Consider the following 19,724-nt stretch of genomic DNA (forward strand, 5'->3'; position numbering starts at 1 on the left):
GAAAGATCTACACGTACAGCACACTGGTTTTTAAGCTGGGTTCATTTCATGAACAAACCATTCCACACTTCCATTCTGTACGTGGAGTAAAAGTCTCGGTCAAATATTTTCTTCTAAGGTTTGTCTAGTGTCTATCTCACATGACACACTCCTGGTTTGCGGAGCGGGGGGGGGAGAGGAGAGAGGAGCTCTCTCGGGGGGCTTTGTCACGCGGCGGTCTGTTCTTTTCCCGAGGCCTGGCGCCCCTTGTTTGATAAATGACACATGTCATTCTGTCAGCCCCTGCCATCCGGGCTGGGAGGCCCCGAGCTGATGTATGGCCGCCCAGGCTAAAGGAAATCAGAGCGTTTTGGCAGCGCCCCCGAGAACATGGCCTCTTATATGGGCTATGTGTCTGTGTGAGAGTCTGTACGTGTGTGTGTGTGTGTGTGTGTGTGTGTGTGTGTGTGTGTGTGTGTGTGTGTGTGTGTGTGTGTGTGTGTGTGTGTGTGTGTGTGTGTGTGTGTGTGTGTATGCCTGAGTGAGCGTGTTACTGTGTGCATGTGTACATGTTTATGCATGAGTGAGTGAGTGTGTACATGGAGGTGTGTGTGTGTGTAACTGAGTGCATACTGTATGTGCATGCCTGAGTGAACGTGTGCGTAGAATGTGTGTGTGTGTGTGTGTGTGTGTGTGTGTGTGTGTGTGTGTGTGTGTGTGTGTGTGTGTGTGTGTGTGTGTGTGTGTGTGTGTGTGTGTGTGCTCTCAACCTGTCAGGCAGACGGGCAGAGGGAGACAAATCATCGCCGCGGCCTCCCCAGCTGTTCCCCAAATTTGGTGCAAGGAGTTGAAGAGTGTAGAAAAAAGCGAGCCGTTTGAGTTTTAAATGGCTGATGCTTCCCAGAAACAGGGAATGAATGAGAGGACAGGCTGAGCTCTGCTGATCCGAGCACACACACACACACACACACACACACACACACACACACACACACACACACACACACACACACATACACACACGCTCGCGAGCGCACACAAACACACACACGCAAAAATCTAAACTCTAAAGCTGGAATAGGAATCAGGCCAATCCCAGAAGGAGATGCAAAACACAGCATGTTTTGTAGCAGACAAACAGGCACAACAGATAACGGTACACAAACACACTAAGAACATGTACACAAACACACACACATGCACGCGCACACACACACACACACACACACACACACACACACACACAGTAAAATCCTTAGATCTGATTTAACTGTGTGAGTGTAAAAATTGTCAGTTTTGTACACTCTCGGAGGTAAATGAACACAGGTTTTCACAGTGCATGTACACAGGAACACACACACACACACACACACACACACACACACACACACACACACACACACACACACACACACACACACACACACACACACACACACACACACACACACACACACACACACACACACAAGAACACGTGGGGTCGTCCTCCTCGATCGCGTGATTTCTGATAAACACTGTTTTCTCTCTCAAATTGAAAGGCTGACAGGTAAGAAACACAAATCCCCACAAACATGTTTAAAGAGCCGTCGTCCTTGAAAACCTCACGTCAAAAGGTTTTATTCGTCTCTCAAGCCTTTTACTTTGGCATCCAAACAAACAAATGTGCTCTCGCTCTCTCCCCCTCTCTCTCTCTCTCTCAAATACCTAGAACAGGGGTCTTCAACGTTTTTTTTAGGCCAAGGACCTCTTAGATGAAGCAGGGACCTCCATTGTGGGGTGGCAAATTAAACGTTTTGATACATTTCACAGATAGCTTCATAGACTTGTTTGACAGTGGGCTACTATCATCAGTGTTGCGTAAATTATTTTATGTTAAATTATGTTTTCTTTTGTTTTTTTCTGTGACGATTGTCTATTTTCAGCGAATAGAGATAGAATAGTGCTAGGGTTTAAGTGGTTAATGTAAAACAAAAAAGTTACTTTCCCTTCACAAACATACTTTTGGCAGCAATCCTTTAGTAACTCTGAGGACCCCATATAGGGGCAGACCCATGACCTAGAATATTAAGATTGTGAGGATGTTCTGTTGAAAAAATTCCACTTAATTGATTGATTGAAATGTTTATTAGGCAAAAAGAATGTAAAACATCACAGTTACATTTAAAATACTTTTGTCTAAAAGGTCAGTCCAAAAAAGTCCTTGCGGACTTGTTTCCGACTTGTAATCCTGATTTATACTTAATCTACACACTCTACTGAGCTGGTAGATCTGTTTTCGCATATAGTCTTAATGATAACTATAAAGATATGCCCAACATAGAGACGACAGGGTTAATGTGGTTTACCCCCCACAAAACCATGAACCTAAACACCACAGCTAACTAACTAACCAGAACCCTACAGCTACACCTTGGACCCTTGAATCCTTTACCACAAAACAGGTCATAAATAATGTAAATAACAGCGGTTCAAAATGTTGCTTACTTTACAAAAGTCCTCACTTAGACTGGGTGTTTTTTTGCCTCAAACTGGTCTTCACAAGTTTGGTAAACGGAAACACGCACGCACGCACACACACACACACACACACACACACACACACGCACACGCACGCACGCACGCACGCACGCACGCAAACAGCAGGTTATCAGTCCTAGTAAAGGGAAACCCCACCTGGAGGTTGTGAACTCTCAATGACCCCGTTTGATTGGGCGCTGGCCGAGCTGCACCTCCCCCTCCCCCTCCCACACAGAAAGAAAAAAAAGGCAGGAGAAGAAAAAAAAATGGCGTCATTAAGCTGTGAGTGATGAGTGGCAGCCATGGATGACACCCCCCCCCCTCTCTCTCTCTCTCTCTCTCTCTCTCTCTGCCTCGTCTCCCTTTTTCCATCACCTCGATACCTTTCTTTCTTGTTTCCTTTTATTCTCTCTTTCCTCCTCTCTGAGCCCCTTCGGTTATTTCTTTTTTCACTTCTTTGCTCTTTCCGCGTCTCCACCTCCCTCTCCCACTCCCCCTGTGCACACCCCTCTTTCTTTTTTGTCTTTTTTTCACCCTCTTTAATGCTCCTCCTTCCATAGCTTCTTTCCTGCCCCCCCCCCACCCTCCCCCTCACACACACACACACACACACACACACACACACACACACACACACACACACACACACACACACACACACACACACACACACACACACACACACACACACACACACACACACACACACACACACACACACACACACACACACACACACACTAATGCCTCACTCACTCCTGTCATGCTCTCTGTCCCCGGTCATGCAGACATTCTGCTCTGCTCCTCCATGCATAATAGATCCATACAACATATCCTCACACACATACAGGGAGAGAGAGAGAGAGAGAGAGAGAGAGAGAGAGAGAGAGAGAGAGAGAGAGAGAGAGAGAGAGAGAGAGAGACCTGCACAATTAACCACAGGAGCACACAGTCGAGCACTTGTTCTGTGGAGCCATCATATACCGACAAAAATATATAATACTGGTTCAGAAATACACAGCAGAATCTGGAGCTTCCATTTAACTCTGGGAGTGTAAAAAAAAGGACCCATAAGACAAAGAAATGATTTACAACCCGTGCAGAATTCTTGCCATTTAGCACAAATGCTCAGGCCTTTGGATGTCTTACGATTCTATTTCAGGACACTATAAATAATTGTGGGCAGATATGATAGTCAAGAGAGGCAGGTTTGTCACCTGTGTTCAGCGATTTGCAACATCAGCGGGTGATGCAACAACTCTTGCTGTACTGGTCTGCTCAAACTACTGTATAGTTGTACTGCTCGTGTCCAGTGTTGCCAGATTCTGTGAGAGAAACAAGCAACCAGGTCTAGGAAAACCAGCCCAAAAGAAGCGACTATGGGCCACGTGAGCACTTTAACATATACATCAGCTATTTGAAAATAGCAGATCTACAAGCTCACAGATGCAACGCGTTGTGAGCTTGTAGATCGGCTATTTTCAAATAAAGTCTTGCGGGGAAATTATAATAAGCAGATCTGGCAACCCTGCTCGTGTCCGCCAGTATGTCCGTGTGCTGGATGGATGGAGCCATATTGATCCTGATCACGCCCGCTGTCAAGCCTTCACACGGATGATGACTCAGTCTAACACACGGTCAAATTCTCAGCGTTATTTAAACCACTTAGGCCCTGTTCAGACTGGCAGCCCAAATCCAGCCTAACATTTTCAATACAGATTCGAGTCAGATTGCTTTTATGCAGTCAGAACAAGGCTAAGGAAACAGATTCAAATCTGAATTGCAAACATCAGTTTCCATGTGGTATTTTGCTGTTCAGAATGCATGAAAACAATGCGACTCGGATCTGGATAGGCCACAAATAGTCCTGTAACAGGGCCTGTACGAATGTAACTAAAATGACCAGCAAAGGTCCATCTGGTTACTTTTGTTCATTCTTGGAGGACTGCATGTCCAGAAACACTTACCAAACTTCTCAATCAATGTTATTCTTCTACCAGTTGTATGTGAAACACTGATGCTAACAGAAAAGTAAACTAAGTACATTTACTCAAGTACTGTACATAAGTACAATTTTGAGGTACTTTTACTGGAGTATTTCCAATTGTCTATACTTTCACTTCTACTCCACTACATCTCAGAGGCAAATATTGTACTTTTACTCCACTACAATTATTAGATACCTTTAGTTACTAGTTACTTATACAGATATATATCATTACATTATAAAACATACATTAACCACTTTAGCCCTATTTTATACATAGGCCATTTGAAAATAGCAGATCTACAAGCTCGTAGATCTGCTATTTTCAAACATTTTAGTACTTTTACTTTTGGTACTTTAAGTACATTTTGATACCAATACTTTTGTACTTTTACTCAAGTAAATGTTGAATTCCGGACTTTTACTTAACTTAACTTAACTTACTTAACGTAACAGAGTACTTCTACAGCAGTATTGATACTGACTAGCAAGTTACCACTAAAGCACTATAACTATAACAATAACGATATAGTTAAAACTAAATGTTCTAACTCAAAGACCACAACTACAAAGGCGATGGTGAACTATATAGTTAGAGGGCTTGGTGTGAACGGCCCTTTAGCCAGGAGGAGATTCATTTAATAAATATATAAAATAATCTTTGAACTTGTGCGTGAGTTCAAAGACTCAGACGTGTTCCAATATGGAACAAAACACCAGAGACAGATTGACAGGCAGGTTTAGACATTAATTAGCTTATCATGGGAGATACAAAAGCCCTTGGCATCCCACTGTTTACAGTGCCTTTACCATGGTGACAGACTGAAGGCAGATGGACCAGAGAGACAGAGAGACAGACGGGCCAACATCTGTGTCGACAGTCAAATAGAGGCAGACAGACAGACAGACAGACAGACAGACACCCTTTCAGTCAATCAGTTAGACAGACATGTCAGACTGGCTGGCTGGTGTGTGTGTGAAACACTGACGTTAAAAGTTAACCCATTCAATCCCGGAACGCATCTACAAATGTCTTCTAAATCCTAACAGGGTTTCTGAAAAACTTGCGTTGCTATATCAGTGGTTCTCAAACTTTTTCATGTCAAGGACCCCCACAATTATATGAATTTGGCAGCGGACCCCCCATCTCAAAATATTTGGTTCCAGGGACCCCCAGAAGCATAGATTTGAGTTAAACATGTTCGCTTTAAAAATATATATATATTCATAGATTTGCACAAATTCTCAAGATAAAAAAAAAAATCGCAGATCTACAAGCTCATAGCGCGGCACTCGGTGCCGCGCTATGAGCTTGTAGATCTGCTATTTTTGAATAGCCCAAAGTATAAAATAATGATTATAGCAAAAATCTAAAATGACACAGATGCGTTCCCGGATTGAGTGGATTAAAAAGCAGGAAGCAGACGTGCAGACAGTGGTAGTAGGAGTATGGGGGTCTACCCAACCCCCCCCCCCCTACACTGTTTTTCTCAGAGACAGACGATCATATACCCCCCCTGTGACTGCTACTGTCTGCGACGACATGGGGGGCTCAGGAAAGATTTGGGGAGGAATTTCAGGAGAGCATGTGGCGACGATCATTTCGAAACAGACCCTGTGGCACTGTATCCCCTTTCAAATGCCTATCAAGCGGTACAGAGACACGCAGTTGGCAGCTTACTAAACCCGGGAACGGCTTAACCCCAGCCAGGCTGTGGTGGTGGCCACGAGATTTGCTTTTCACGATAACGCCGTATATTAATTAATGTTATATATGCCGACTCCGTGAGTCACACCGATAAAATGTTTTCTTTCTGATTTGCTACCAGAGCGGCGCTTTTCTACTGCATAGCGGGAATGGAAATGAGCTGATATATAAAAAAATAAAAATAAAATAAACAAAAAAGATGTGACGGCTGTAAAATAGGAAATCATTTAATTGCTTTGTGGAGTTTTTGAAACGACCAGAGTGTGACTACGGTATACGTGCAAAATTCGCAGGCTATTGGAAAAGCGTCCTTGAAAATATGGGAGTGAAGCCAATAAGTCTAAAAGAGAGGTGTGCTATACTCCCTCGTTTAGTTTTTCAGTTGATGTTCTCATAACTGGCTCGCTGACTCTTAAGCAGCCAGAGAAAGAGCGATAGCTGGGGGAAAAAAAGGGCAAGAAGGGAGATGGTAAAAGATGAGAGAAAATATGAGCAGGGAAGCAGGAAATCTAAGTCAGTATGGTAGAGATTGATGACATATAGGAAGATGAGAAAAATGCTCACAGAAGGGATGGGGTGGGTTTGGGGTAGAGATACAAAAAAACAAGAGAGACAGACAGACAGACAGAGAGAGAGACAGAGAGAGAGAGAGAGAGAGAGAGAGAGAGAGAGAGGGGGGGTTGAAGAGAAGGTAGACTGAGATAAGGAGATGCAGGGAGAGGAGACATGAGAATGAGAGATGGTGGTGGCAGTACACCAGACCACAACGTGACCTGCCCCAGTGTCCAGTCTCAAGGACAAAGTGTCATCTGTTAACTGTATCCGTTCCCAGATGGCTTATCTACAGTAAACTGTTGTCCCAAAAAAAATGATATTCATTGCTTTTCAATCCAGCGCCATCAATTATAGTGTAGACTTTTGCTAGATAGTTTCAGTAGATTAAACGATATTTCTTCTTAAGTTTTCCCAAAAATGTGTTAGCTAGTTAGCGTTTGGGGTTTGAAACCAACAGGCAATTTTAGCTGCAAGCTAACTACACTCTAGAAAACAAAGGAAGAGGAACTGTAACAATGCAAAAAGATCATTTATCACACACATACAGTACATAGAGCGTTTTCCCCCGAAACGGCCCCTTTTAGAGAGTGGTAAACTGCCACACTTGGCCGATAACTACCCAGCACAGTGTTTTCTGCAAGTTGCATGCAGGTGCGAACAAAAACTCCCATCAGCACTGATATTCCCAAGCACTGTGAACTGAAACTGTCGCCGTGTCTGTGGCGTTCCAGGTGTGTCCCCGCAATATTCCGCTGACAACGTGCGGGATTGATTAATGACAGCCATATCTAACCAGCAAACACACATTACATCCCTCTTCCACTTTATCTGGAGAGCCACGGCACGTTGACTGCGGAGAGCGCCGAGTCCGATAATGAAATGGCAAAATAAAATACAATAAAAGCCGGTGCTGTTGTTGTTGTTGTTCCCGCTTGTCCTAAATTCATTAGGCCTACCTTTTTAGTCCATTAGCACACTGGCACTACTCAGCGTCAGATGCAGGGACCACCGGGGTCTGTATATCTGAGAGTGTTTCATTTGTACATTCTCAACGTTAAAATAACAGAGTATATTACAATGAAGTTTGTCCCAGAGATTTAAAAAAGAAAAGAAAATGGTATCGTATGGGGTTCTGTGGCCTAATGCATATCCAACTGGGGTCCAATTGGAATGAAAAAGGTTGTGAATCACAACATTAGCCTCAGCTGTGTTATCATCCTCAAACTACAGACCAATATGTGGTGTGTTTGATGATTCCTTTTTTTAAACTCCATCCTTCATCCTCAACATTATCACTAGTTTCCTAATAAGGAGGGGACCTGGTGAAGGCTTGTGTGCATGCACAGGTTCGTAGGCACGTAGCTAGAAGGAGCAAATTAATCTACCTGGCAACAGAGACAGTGAAAGTGTGTGTACTACTGGACTATGTGTGCATGTGTGTACATTTGTGTCTGTAGCCTAGCACAGCCATATATAATCAACGGCTAATGACAACACAGTGGGAGTTGGCGCCCCACCGTAAATCAATGGGCAGAATAATTGCTAATACACTAGTTATCGATTAGCGTGCCCGCTATGCACTCATTTTCTAGGGCGACCGCGGCTAAGCGCTAACACAATGACAAGGGTAAAGTGTTATTTCTCACAAAGGCACGCAGACAGACAGCTGGGCTGGGAAAAAATGACTAGGGGGGCTTCGGCAGTAATTCTTAATTGACACCTGTCAAGAGCAATGGCAGCAGTCACAGCTGCCGCGGGAGAATTTCTACTCAGGTCCTATTCGTCTGTCACTTTTAATACCTTTTTCTTTCATGGGTCCCTCTTCCCCTCCCTAGCTGCTTCTCTCCTTTCCTCTTCGCTCATGCCCCTCTCTGAAGGGTCCTGATCCAATCCAAGGATTCAAAGACTGTGTTAGGATAGCAAAACAAAGCACAACCTGGAGGCCCAGTTGTGCGGTGACCACTATACGGCAACACAATCCCCTCATTATTGATCATGCTGGTGTTTGTTTCACTCGGTCAAAGACATTTTTTGGTGCGTTTGAAATAACGGACTGAACTCTTACTGTATGTGACAGCTCAGCACGAAGTTTAAAAGACCAGGGCGACATGACTATGTGTTTTGCATTGGGGAGTTACGATTAATTTGCACAATTGAGTATTTGTCTCATAGAAAAAGTCCAGAAGCCAGTCAGGAATTTGGCTAATAAACCAATAATTAATATACATAACGCATATATTTAAAAATGACATATTGGACTCGAAATGATCAACACATTGCTTCTATACAGCAAAGGGACATTTTGCTTTACAGCTGGCAGTAATGAAATGCACCATGTCCACATACAGCATAGCAACACATCAACATAGTGTGTAAACGAGGAGAATGTGAGTGAATATATTAGTAAATGCGTGTGAATCAGTCACAATCAGCGCCAGCAGTAGTTTCGTGAAACATATAGCTGTGGGAATAAGCACATCTTTCAACCTGCTGATTCCATGCAGCAGTGAAAGGAGGAATATTATAACATGTATCCCTAAGGGGGCGACGGTAAATCAAACCAGACCCTTGTATCTATGTCCTATCCTCGGTCTGATCACCAGGGTTACTTATTATGAAAGACAATACTGTCTCGATTGCCAGTTTCCCCGAACATATGATGTATAGAAATGTCACATACTGTACTTTTCCTCTAAGATCGCTCAAGACGCTACGCAGGAGGCTGGAGCCAAAGACTGAGTGCTCGAGAGACGAGTCCCTTCGCTTTGGTCACATTCAGTCGGAGCCTTACTCACTCTCTCCAATAACAGCATGCGTCTGGCATACATCAGTCAACACACACACACACACACAGGCCCCAGCCCGATAATGGGCATATGTGAGCTCGAGCACGCACACACACGCACGCACGCACGCTCGCACTCACACACACACACACACACACACACACACGCACACACGCACACACGTCGCACACACACGCACACACACACACACACAAACATTTTGATGTCATGTTACACTGAAATTAGTGGCTGGGAACACCCTCGTTGCTTTGGATTCGAGGGGCACGGCACCCAAACTCTGGCCAAGAAATAAAACGAAAACATGCAGTACAAACACACACACTAACATACAATGTAATAACACACAGGGTCAAACACGCACACACAAGTACACACACAGACACACACACGATACGGGTTGCTTGCTGTAGTCAAGAAGGAAAAAAGAAACAGAAAACAGACATGTCACTCTCAAAACACAAGTGTGTACACACACACACACACACACACACACACACACCGCTCTGACTAGGATGAATGCAATGGAGACAGGGTCTCCCCTGAGAACACACTGACCTCTGAATGTACTGTGTGGACCTCCAGTCTCCTTGTCTCTACATTGTGACTCGACCGTTTCTTTCTATCATTCTCTTCCCCGTTTCGTCCTCTTTCCTCAAACTGATTTGCAGGGGGAATAAAAATGACAACTGCACAGAGCTATGCGAGTCCGTGAGCGTTTGCATACGTGTGCGCGTGCGTGTGTGTGTGTGTGTGCGTGTGTGTGTGTGTGTGTGTGTGTGTGAGAGTGTGTGTGCGTGCGTGCGTGCGTGAGGAGCAAATGCAGCTGGCCCATTTTGAATGTCCAATTACCTACGATGGTTTGCCACGGCCTTCTAGAATGACTGCGGGCAGAGAGCTGAGCGTTGTCTTTGATGGTGTATAGGTGACCCCCACACTATAACATTATATACTCTACCGCTCCAATGATCTGTGGACTGCAATACGCTACCGTTCATATTCACAATTTCAGCTACTTTACGTTCAAATATAAAAGAGCATTGTGGAATTAATCCATCTGTGCACATGCACAATCAAATCCCCAGTGTTCATTCAACTGAAGGTGTACAAATGCAAGGGAGGGCATTTGTGAGAGTGCATTTGTGCATTACAGAGTTATAATTGTAAAAAAATCACCACTTAAACCCCAACATCTGTATTCTGGGGAAAACCTTTGCAGAAAATAGCAAATCTACAAGCTCACAACTCAGCACGTCGTGAGCTTGTAGATTGGCTATTTAGTATAGGGCGAAAACAGAAAGGGCACTAGTTTAGAGCCCTGAGGGACTCCGGTTAACCACGTAGGGTTTAAGCGTTTAACACCGAGGACTTTACTGTGTACAGTATACACACTCAGGCAGCCATGCAGGTCTATACGTACTGAATGCTTTGTCATAGTAGAGATGCATTCTCCACCATTCAAGTGAAAAATAGTGAGTTTCAGTGCAACGTAAAAAATTATACTTTTTTACACTTTCAGGGTGAAATTTGTCTCTCAAGCCAGACATCTCTTCCACAATCTTGGAACGCTACAGACAGTCTGTAACTCCGCCTCACAGAAGTTGTGACAGGGAGCCTTCATCCGTTTGTCATTTCTGTTCACTAAGATATATTTTAAAATATCGAAGAATATTGTTTGTAATTTCCATTTCTGCTATGCAGCGAGCTAGATAGGCTTCAACTAATATGATTTCCACTTGGACTTACTTAACGCGACTGGCAAACACGACACGGAAATGGGCGTTGGAGGCGAGACATCCACCTTATTTTCTATGCATTTTTTCAGTGCTTCCGAGGCGGACAGGCGGAAGCTTTTTGAAACTTGTGAGAGCCAACAAGCGTGTCTCAAGAGACTTTTTTGCTGAATGGAATTTTGTGGTTTCGACTTGATGTTGTGGTGTTGTTTCCCTGCAAACTGGCCTTTCTCTTTTTCCTTCTCTCCCAAGTGGATCTATGGGTCTGTTACATTTCACTAAGTAGTAAATCCTTTGATAGATGCAGTAGAAAACTTGACTGCTTACCACTGCCTAAGTCCAATTCTATGTCAAGGTCATGGATTCTTTCCTTGTTACACGGCCCCTGTGAGCATTGTGGCTTGTTTTGTGGCTCAGTCTAGTTTCGGTCGCCAAGACTGGTGAATAGACACACCGAAAAAAACAATCCCGACCAACGCACACTCCCACCCACCCACCCACACACACACATTAATTCATTTCCGCATTTTGTATGCGGGATGTAATGAAAGTGAGCGTGTGTACGAGCATTGTACACAGCAATGTCCTGAGAGTTAATTCAACTCCAACGATCATGGTTCCCTCTTCTCTGCCGTGTACTTTATGTAAGGAGAAACTCAGGCTTTCCTGCTATCTTAAACCCTTGTTAAGTTCAGGGGTAGTTATTCCTTAGTGGTGTGATGCTTATACCCGTGAGTCTAATTCCAGCATATTTCCAATACGACCCTCTCTCTTATACAAGAGCGCAGTCATCGATCTTCATTTGTCATTTAACCTCCATGAAGATGAGGACAGAGAGTGCAGGGTGTACACTATGTTGAGTGTACGTGTGTGTGTGTGTGTGTGTGTGTGTGTGTGTGTGTGTGTGTGTGTGTGTGTGTGTGTGTGTGTGTGTGTGTGTGTGTGTGATTGTATCATTGTACATGTTCCATGTTTAAGTAAATCAACAGGGAGGGAAGGGCTTCCATGCACATACTGTATGTGTGTATGTGCACATTTAGGTTTTTACTCTGTATGTGTTTGTGTGTATGTATTTATGCACGCACATTGCACACCATGTGTTATTTCCAGGAGTCCCACTGGCTCTGAATCCAGATGCAAATGAAACTAGTGGTGTAGTGTGGTGAGATAATACATGTCTATTGACTTCTTCAATCAATGTCACTTGTTAATGACACTTAACATGCACTGCTTTATTGGGCAGTTTCTTTTTTTTACACACACACACACACACACACACACACACACACACACACACACACACACACACACACACACACACACACACACACACACACACACACACACACACACACACACACACACACACACACGCACAGCAGACATGAAAATGCAATGAAAGCAAACACAGCAACAACGCTTTCACATGCACGTCTCTACCCTGCCTGGCGACGCATTGACGCAGACACAACCTGCATTCGCACTCCAGCCTCGTTTGCACCCGCTTTACTGATTAGCTGTTGATTTCGATACATAAGAAAAAAGGGTTTTCCACAGATGACCACTTTGATGACCTCTCTGCAGCGTCCAATGGTGTGTGTCCGTCCGTAAAAAGCAGCGGCGGATTTATACTTTGTCTCGCACCGAACAAAAGCAGATCTCCAAGCTCAAAACACATTGCGTTGCTGGTTGTGAGCTCGTAGATCTGCCGTTTCCCGGTGCGCAACAACACCGGCCGTGCAACGAAGTATATCAAGCCCTTTAGTCACGCAGTTGTGGTCAGTGTTGCCAGATTCTGTGAGGGAAACAAGCAACCAGGTCTAGGAAAACCAGCCCAAAAGAAGCGACTATGGGCCACAGGAGCACTTTAACATATACATCAGCTATTTGAAAATAGCAGATCTACAAGCTCACAACACGACGCGTTGTGAGCTTGTCGGCTATTTTCAAATAAAATCTTGCGGGGAAATTATAATAAGCAGATCTGGCAACCCTGGTTGTGGTGTATCTCACACTGCACCCAGCGAGTGTGTGCACTACAATTCAGTTCATACTGGGAAGGAATGGCTGCAGCGTTGGGGTGGTGGGAGTGAGTGTGTGTGTGTGTGAGTGGGTGTGGGGTTTATGGGAAGTGGCTAACACAGAGTTGATTACATCAAGGCAGCTTGCAGACTTGACACCTTGCTGGATTTGTCAGCATTAATCGGTGGGGCCCTGTCAGTGATCCGTCAGCTTCCCAGATAATTAGGGACCACGGCTAACGATGCCGTCAGGAAGAATGGAAACTGAACTTTTTTTGTGTTGTGTTGTTGTTTTTTGTGTGTGTGTGTGTGTGTGTGTGTGTGTGTGTGTGTGTGTGTGTGTGTGTGTGTGTGTGTGTGTGTGTGTGTGTGTGTGTGTGTGTGTGTGTGTGGTTGTGGGGGATGTTTTGGAGAAAATAAAGGCAGCCCACGGATGTCAATAGATAAACTACATTCACATATAATTCTTTGCTTCCTCTGCCGCATGTAGCACATTGTTTCTTCAGTTTGGACAAACGCCTTTAGTTGCTTTTAGTCGGGTGAATCCAGACAGTCTGTAAACTTTATACGTTTTCCCCTATGAAAGAAAAACACGCTTTTCCTCTCTCCCCTTCGTGACCTACGCTCTTTTCCTCTGCCCAGAACCGAAGCTACTCCACCACTCTGTCTCAGCTGACGGTACCAATGTGCATTCAGCTCACGATCAGATACTCCTAAATTCTTTAAGACTGACTGTCTCTGTAAACAAACATATCACAGATACGGGAACTTGGCCACCTTTTTCATGCATCGCTGCTCGTTGCAACAGATGAGCATGGAGATGGCATGTCTCTAAGGCTGGCGTCATTCGGACGCAACATTTGCTCCGCCTATTCTTCACAGGCCAAACTAGCTAGTAGAGCGGATGCTGACGTATGGACAACGTGATTGGCCAAATGGGGTATTAACCACTTAAGTCACTTTGACGTGCGACGACGTTGCAGGAAAATAGCCCACAACAGCGCGTCGCATCGCAACATGCTTGAAGATCTAATTTCACAGTTTTGGAAAATGTTTTAAAAAATGTATGAAAATGTTTGCCTATAATGACGTACTCAAAATAGGGACATCAGGTCGAAAGTGGTTAATAAAATAATGTTAGAAATCCGGAAGGACACAATCGTTGACGTATTTTATGATGAAGTCAAGTTATTCTTTGCAGTGTGTGTGACACCGTTGGATGATGCCGACAATGTTTGCGGATTCACCGAGTCAACGGTGGAAAACGGATAGTCCAGAGAGGCCTGTTGTTTGTCTCACCATATAAAGACGTAGAATTACATTTGGCAACGGTGTTCCTTTTTTTCCTCCCCCCCTCGGTACCGAAAATGTAATCAAATCGTGACCTCAATACCAAGGCACAAACTGAACTGTTGTCTCCCCCCCACCCTGATCGATAAGACTTCTCTAATCATTATTATCTCTCTGTAAAGTACACTGGTCTGTCTGCACACTACGACAACAGTGAAACACTGTAATATAATATAGCTTAAAACTGTGACAATAGTGGTACGTGTTAGTGAGTCAGTTAGGTCTCCAGTACCATCAATGCCTTTTTTTGTCCCCTTCCCTCTGGGCATGGGTTATTATAATAAACACAACACAGTCAATGGTTTGAGTACTGAGACAATTAACTTTGCTGGGTGTTTTTGTTTACTGTTGTCATTTGAAAATGACAAAATTTGTTCCATTAGATCAAATATATAAAACGTTCACTATTGATTCATTTAAAGCTTAATGACACTGTTGTTGTGCCGCATGATACAGTTGTTTAATTATCATCTTAATTTCTGTTTATGTTATGACTTTGACATTAGAACATAAGGTCCTGCACATAATACCTCCACAAGACTGCACTTCAATGAAAATAGAGCCCTTGGGAGATAAGAGAGAGAGAGAGAGAGAGAAAAAAACAGCAAACGACGACAAATGACTGCAGCAAAACTCACTGCTGCTCAAATTGCACTGCATTGAACTCAACTGCCAAAAACTAACAGATGCAGCAATGTGGTTCCAAACGAAAGAACACTGATGTATCGTCACCGGTCATAAAATGGACAGGCTGCAGTTCCATTACAGGGGCAGAAATCATCATGGTGACGGATGAAAACAGAGGCCATTTGAAACGGCATAAGAAAAAGAACCATTCAAAACCCCTTCCCCTCCGAGGAGCGTATGCAACATTTTGTTCTAGTCTAGCGCGACTCCAAAGTGACAAATCTAGGTTACGGAAATATCATGTAATGCGTTGTAAAAATAGCCCTCATTCTTAGGTGTGTACAATATTTCATGCAGAGAGGAGTAACAAACGAACCCCAGACAGTCGAGCACAAAGTCGCCAAGAAAGACAACCCCCTTTTATACTTGAAGATGCACAGAGCCATTGTCAAATATTTTGATGGGGATCCACCATGTTAAGTACTGGAAATAACATGGCGACAAATCCCTGGAAAGTTGGTACTGACCATTGGCCAGTGTCTACCACAAAAACAGACAATTAAATCAAAATGTTAAAGTTGAGAGGCAGCGGAACAACTTTAGAACTGGGATGAATGACCATGAGAGAGTGGCTCAGGAAAATAATTGAGTTTTTTTACGCTTTTCATTGCCATTTGTGGTAGAAGTATAAACTTGCACAAAACCTTTTCATGATTACGGCTTGTTCTTCGAACCCATTTCTCTCTCTCTCTACCCATCAGTAAATCCACATGTCAATTAGAAATTACAACCCCACAGAGTTCAAAGTCTTGCGTTAACAACCTTGATTAAGTCTGCTTAACCTCACTTTTCCAGTGGCTGATTAACATTCTACAGCTGTTTTATTCGGCTTTGGTCATTACCGCATGGGCTTCAAAGGCCGTCTCCCATCATTTGGTAAAGCCTGTCAATCACTCAACGTCTCTCAGCGACTTCACAAATTGAGGCAAACATGAGCTCTCCCACAGAACAGCTTGTAAAAGACAGCTTTGTAGTCAAAGTATAGGTCTGAATCCGTTTCATCGTCGTGTACATGCTCATCATCTTTTAGCATGATGAGATGTAAAACACTTATATAAAGAAGCCATTGTGAAATTATTGAAATGGCTGAAATTAAACTAATTTGGGAGAGAGACCTGTGACTCCCTTAAGAAAGTCAGGGGGTAAGAATTGTCTCCTATGAGGTCAAATGTTTGGCGTTCTACGAGTCACAGGGTCATGACAACTGTTCAGTCTGTCATATCAACGTGACACTATGAAATGCTAAGAGCGGACTACGCACTTCTGCAACTTTGAAGTTATTATTAATCTCACTTTCGGTCTCTTGTGGCTTTGTGGGCCATGAGAATCACAACCACTATAGCTCCTCTCTGTTCTTTACAAAGCTTTTGTCGTATCGTGGGGCAGGAAAGTCAGCTCGGAAGCATTAACAAAATGAGGTAGCCTTCCTAGTTTACATTGTAGTACTTAGGCCTGTGTGCTTCTCTCTGATCTCGTCACGCCCCAACACCCTCCTCTTTGCCCCCCGCCCCACCGCCCCCACGTCCCTCCCCCTCGGGTATTAATCGCGAAGTATTTATCCCGCTTAAGAACTTTTTCTTTCAATTTGCCTTTTCTTTGCCGCTCGACAAGGGGCAAAAAAGTTATCCTATTTGAGTAACTCCAGCTGTCAAGCGCATGCGTGTCTCCGTGGTGAATGATTTACTGATGTTTATCAGGAATGAATAGATCAAAGGCTTCGCATGACAGACAATCAATCAAGCATCAAATCAAGAATGGCAATCCCTGAGCGGAACACAAGCTGAAAATAAGAATCAGCGGCTGTTTTTTTTTTCCCCCACTCCTTCCTTCCTGGGACCAAACATCAAACATGTTGGCCTGTAAAAGGAGATAAGAGACTATACGATATGTTTATCTGTTGTTTTTTTGGTTGGTTTTGTTTGTTTTATCTTTTTTTCTTCTTTTTGGGGGGGGGGGGGGGGGGGTCCTGGCAACTTATCAGAGGATCAACTTGGGGAGCTTTGCAAATGAAATGCAGCCCAGATAATTAAACACAGCATAAAGCGTGGTAGTGTAGCTAAATGAAACAATGTTGTTGTCTATCCATTACAGCACAATGTGATTGATACCGAGAAAACAAAATCATGTACCCCCCCCGTTCCACTATAATCCTTAGAGATAGCCTATAAGAGGCTATTTAACATCACCTATGCCTCTTATCAGGGTGACACGTTTGGTGCCATATGCTTATAGTTTTTTTTACGCACATACGGTGTAGAGGATGTGGATGTCGAATGTACAGTATATTGTACAGTGTGTCCACTAGTATCTCCTCCACACACACACACAGCCCCTTTGCACTGTGACGAGGTCCTGTAGTGTCCATGTACGTATACTTGCAGTGGGTGAGCATGTAAGGGCCTGTTATTATTTGTACATAAAGTTATTACACACTTGTAACACACATGGTTATAACTGTGTTATTTACAGTACAGTTGTAACACAGTTATAACCGTTATAACTCTGAGAGTGCACAAATGTAACCAAATGGACCCATATGGGTCCATTTGGTTACATTTGTGCACTCTCAGAGTTAAGTGTGTATGTTCACTTGTTCCTGTATGTAATGCTGAATGTAGTGTTGCCAAGAGGAGGTGAGTGTGTGTGTGTGTGTGTGTGTGTGTGTGTGTGTGTGTGTGTGTGTGTGTGTGTGTGTGTGTGTGTGTGTGTGTGTGTGTGTGTGTGTGGAGAGAGGCTAATATCTTACCTTCTGACCGCCTGGGCGCTTGCTGCTTTATCCTCGGCATAGTAGAACTGCTGCAAGACTTTCCGCTTGACTTTTCATGCAGAGATCATTCACAGGAGAGGAAACCCCAATTCGGAAGAAAAAAAAAGAGAGAAAGCTAATGTCTTTTTCCTTAATATAGTCCTTGTGTGGAGATGAAATTAAAAATGGAAACGTTAGATCCCCGTTGGTCTTTTTTTTTTTTTAAACAAGGTTAAAGAAGTCTATTCGTCGATGAAGTGAGGTTTATGTCTAGAGATATTTGATCGTGTTTATCTATAATAAAAAAAAACACACACACACACACACACACACGCACACAAGGGCTTCGTTCGTGATCTTACAGTCGATTGTATGAACTCATTGCGGCGTGTTTTGTCAAAAAAAAATCGGCGATCACCTCCCGTTCACATTTCTGTCTGTGTCTACTAGCAGGGAGGAATATGGACATCTGCCAAAAGCCCCCCCAAAGCCCCTCGCAGCGGTTCCATCCAGACAAGAGGATCCCACCCCAGAAAGCGAATGTGTTGCCGATCTATTTTCACCTTTTAAAACAAAGTAACGAAAAGGACTATTCCTGGCGATTTTAACAACACAACTCCCTCGGCGATGTGGATATCGGTCCGAACTGTGCTCTGATCTGATCGCTCCGTACAGGTGCCTCTCCAGTCTCTGTTGTTATTAGTCTATATAAAAAGAAGGGGAGAAAGAGTGACACATTAGCAGGGTTATATGTCAATCAATCAACGTGAGATCGATCATTTAGATCAAGACTATCGTAGATGTATTTGATCGAGTCTGACTGAAAGTCAGACTCGATCAAATACATCTACGATAGTCTTGATCCAAGGCTAATTTAGAGCCATAGCAGATCGTAAGATCCCACAGACCCACACATCATGCAATTAGCGTTTATATGTTCACTATCTACGTATATCTCCCCCCCGCACTAAATCGAAAACAACCCCATCGTTTATACATAGGATCATCTAAAATACTCACGGATAATATGCGGAGAGCGTGTCCGGACGATTCTCACATGGACAGTTGACGATCGGGAATCACAGAAAGTCCTATATATGAAACGGAACAACGTACCAATAGGCCTATTATAATAGATCTTACTCTGTTGGGTAGAGTAGTAGTATATGCCTTGTTTATTGTTTGTCTCTGATCACTCCCGGCAGCGATCGGAGGAGGATCGAGGGGTCGTTTTCTCCGCAGTGGCAATGTGTTCGCACAACATTGGTGGTGATGCGCGTCTAGTGTTCAGACACTAGACAGCTTCTCTCTCCAACTGATAGACAGACACACACATCCACGGCCCTCTCTCTGTTACTCCACCCCTCTCTCTCTCTGGGAGCGTCACCCTGACAAGTCAAGAGGGAGCCCACCTGTCAATCCGTTAGTGTTTCATGGCTTTTTCTTTTTTTTTTTAAGAGAAAGGACACACACACTTTATATGATGAGCAAACAAACATCGTGGATTGCACAGCCTATACCTGTGGTGGATGGATAGGAAAAGTGACCCCCCCCCCCGCACCATATACCTTCTTTGACCCACCCCCCCCCCCCCCCCCCCCCAAGTAGCCTGATTGTTTAGCTAAGTTATATAT

General features: G+C 43.8%; 1 protein-coding gene across 1 annotated transcript in view; it reads right to left on the bottom strand.

Moving 5' to 3' along the window:
- The window catches only part of tshz1 (teashirt zinc finger homeobox 1), a 39,693-nt gene extending 21,481 nt beyond the window's left edge, over window positions 1-18,212 (bottom strand). The window contains exon 1 of the mRNA XM_080441362.1: window positions 18,091-18,212. Within this exon, the coding sequence (XP_080297488.1) occupies window positions 18,091-18,130 (40 nt within the window). The 5' untranslated portion in view covers window positions 18,131-18,212. The remainder of the gene's footprint in view (window positions 1-18,090) is intronic.
- Window positions 18,213-19,724: the final 1,512 nt, after the last annotated feature.

The sequence above is a fragment of the Gymnoscopelus braueri genome, assembly GCF_963280865.1.
Source record: "Gymnoscopelus braueri genome assembly, chromosome: 11".
Lineage (NCBI taxonomy): Eukaryota > Metazoa > Chordata > Actinopteri > Myctophiformes > Myctophidae > Gymnoscopelus > Gymnoscopelus braueri.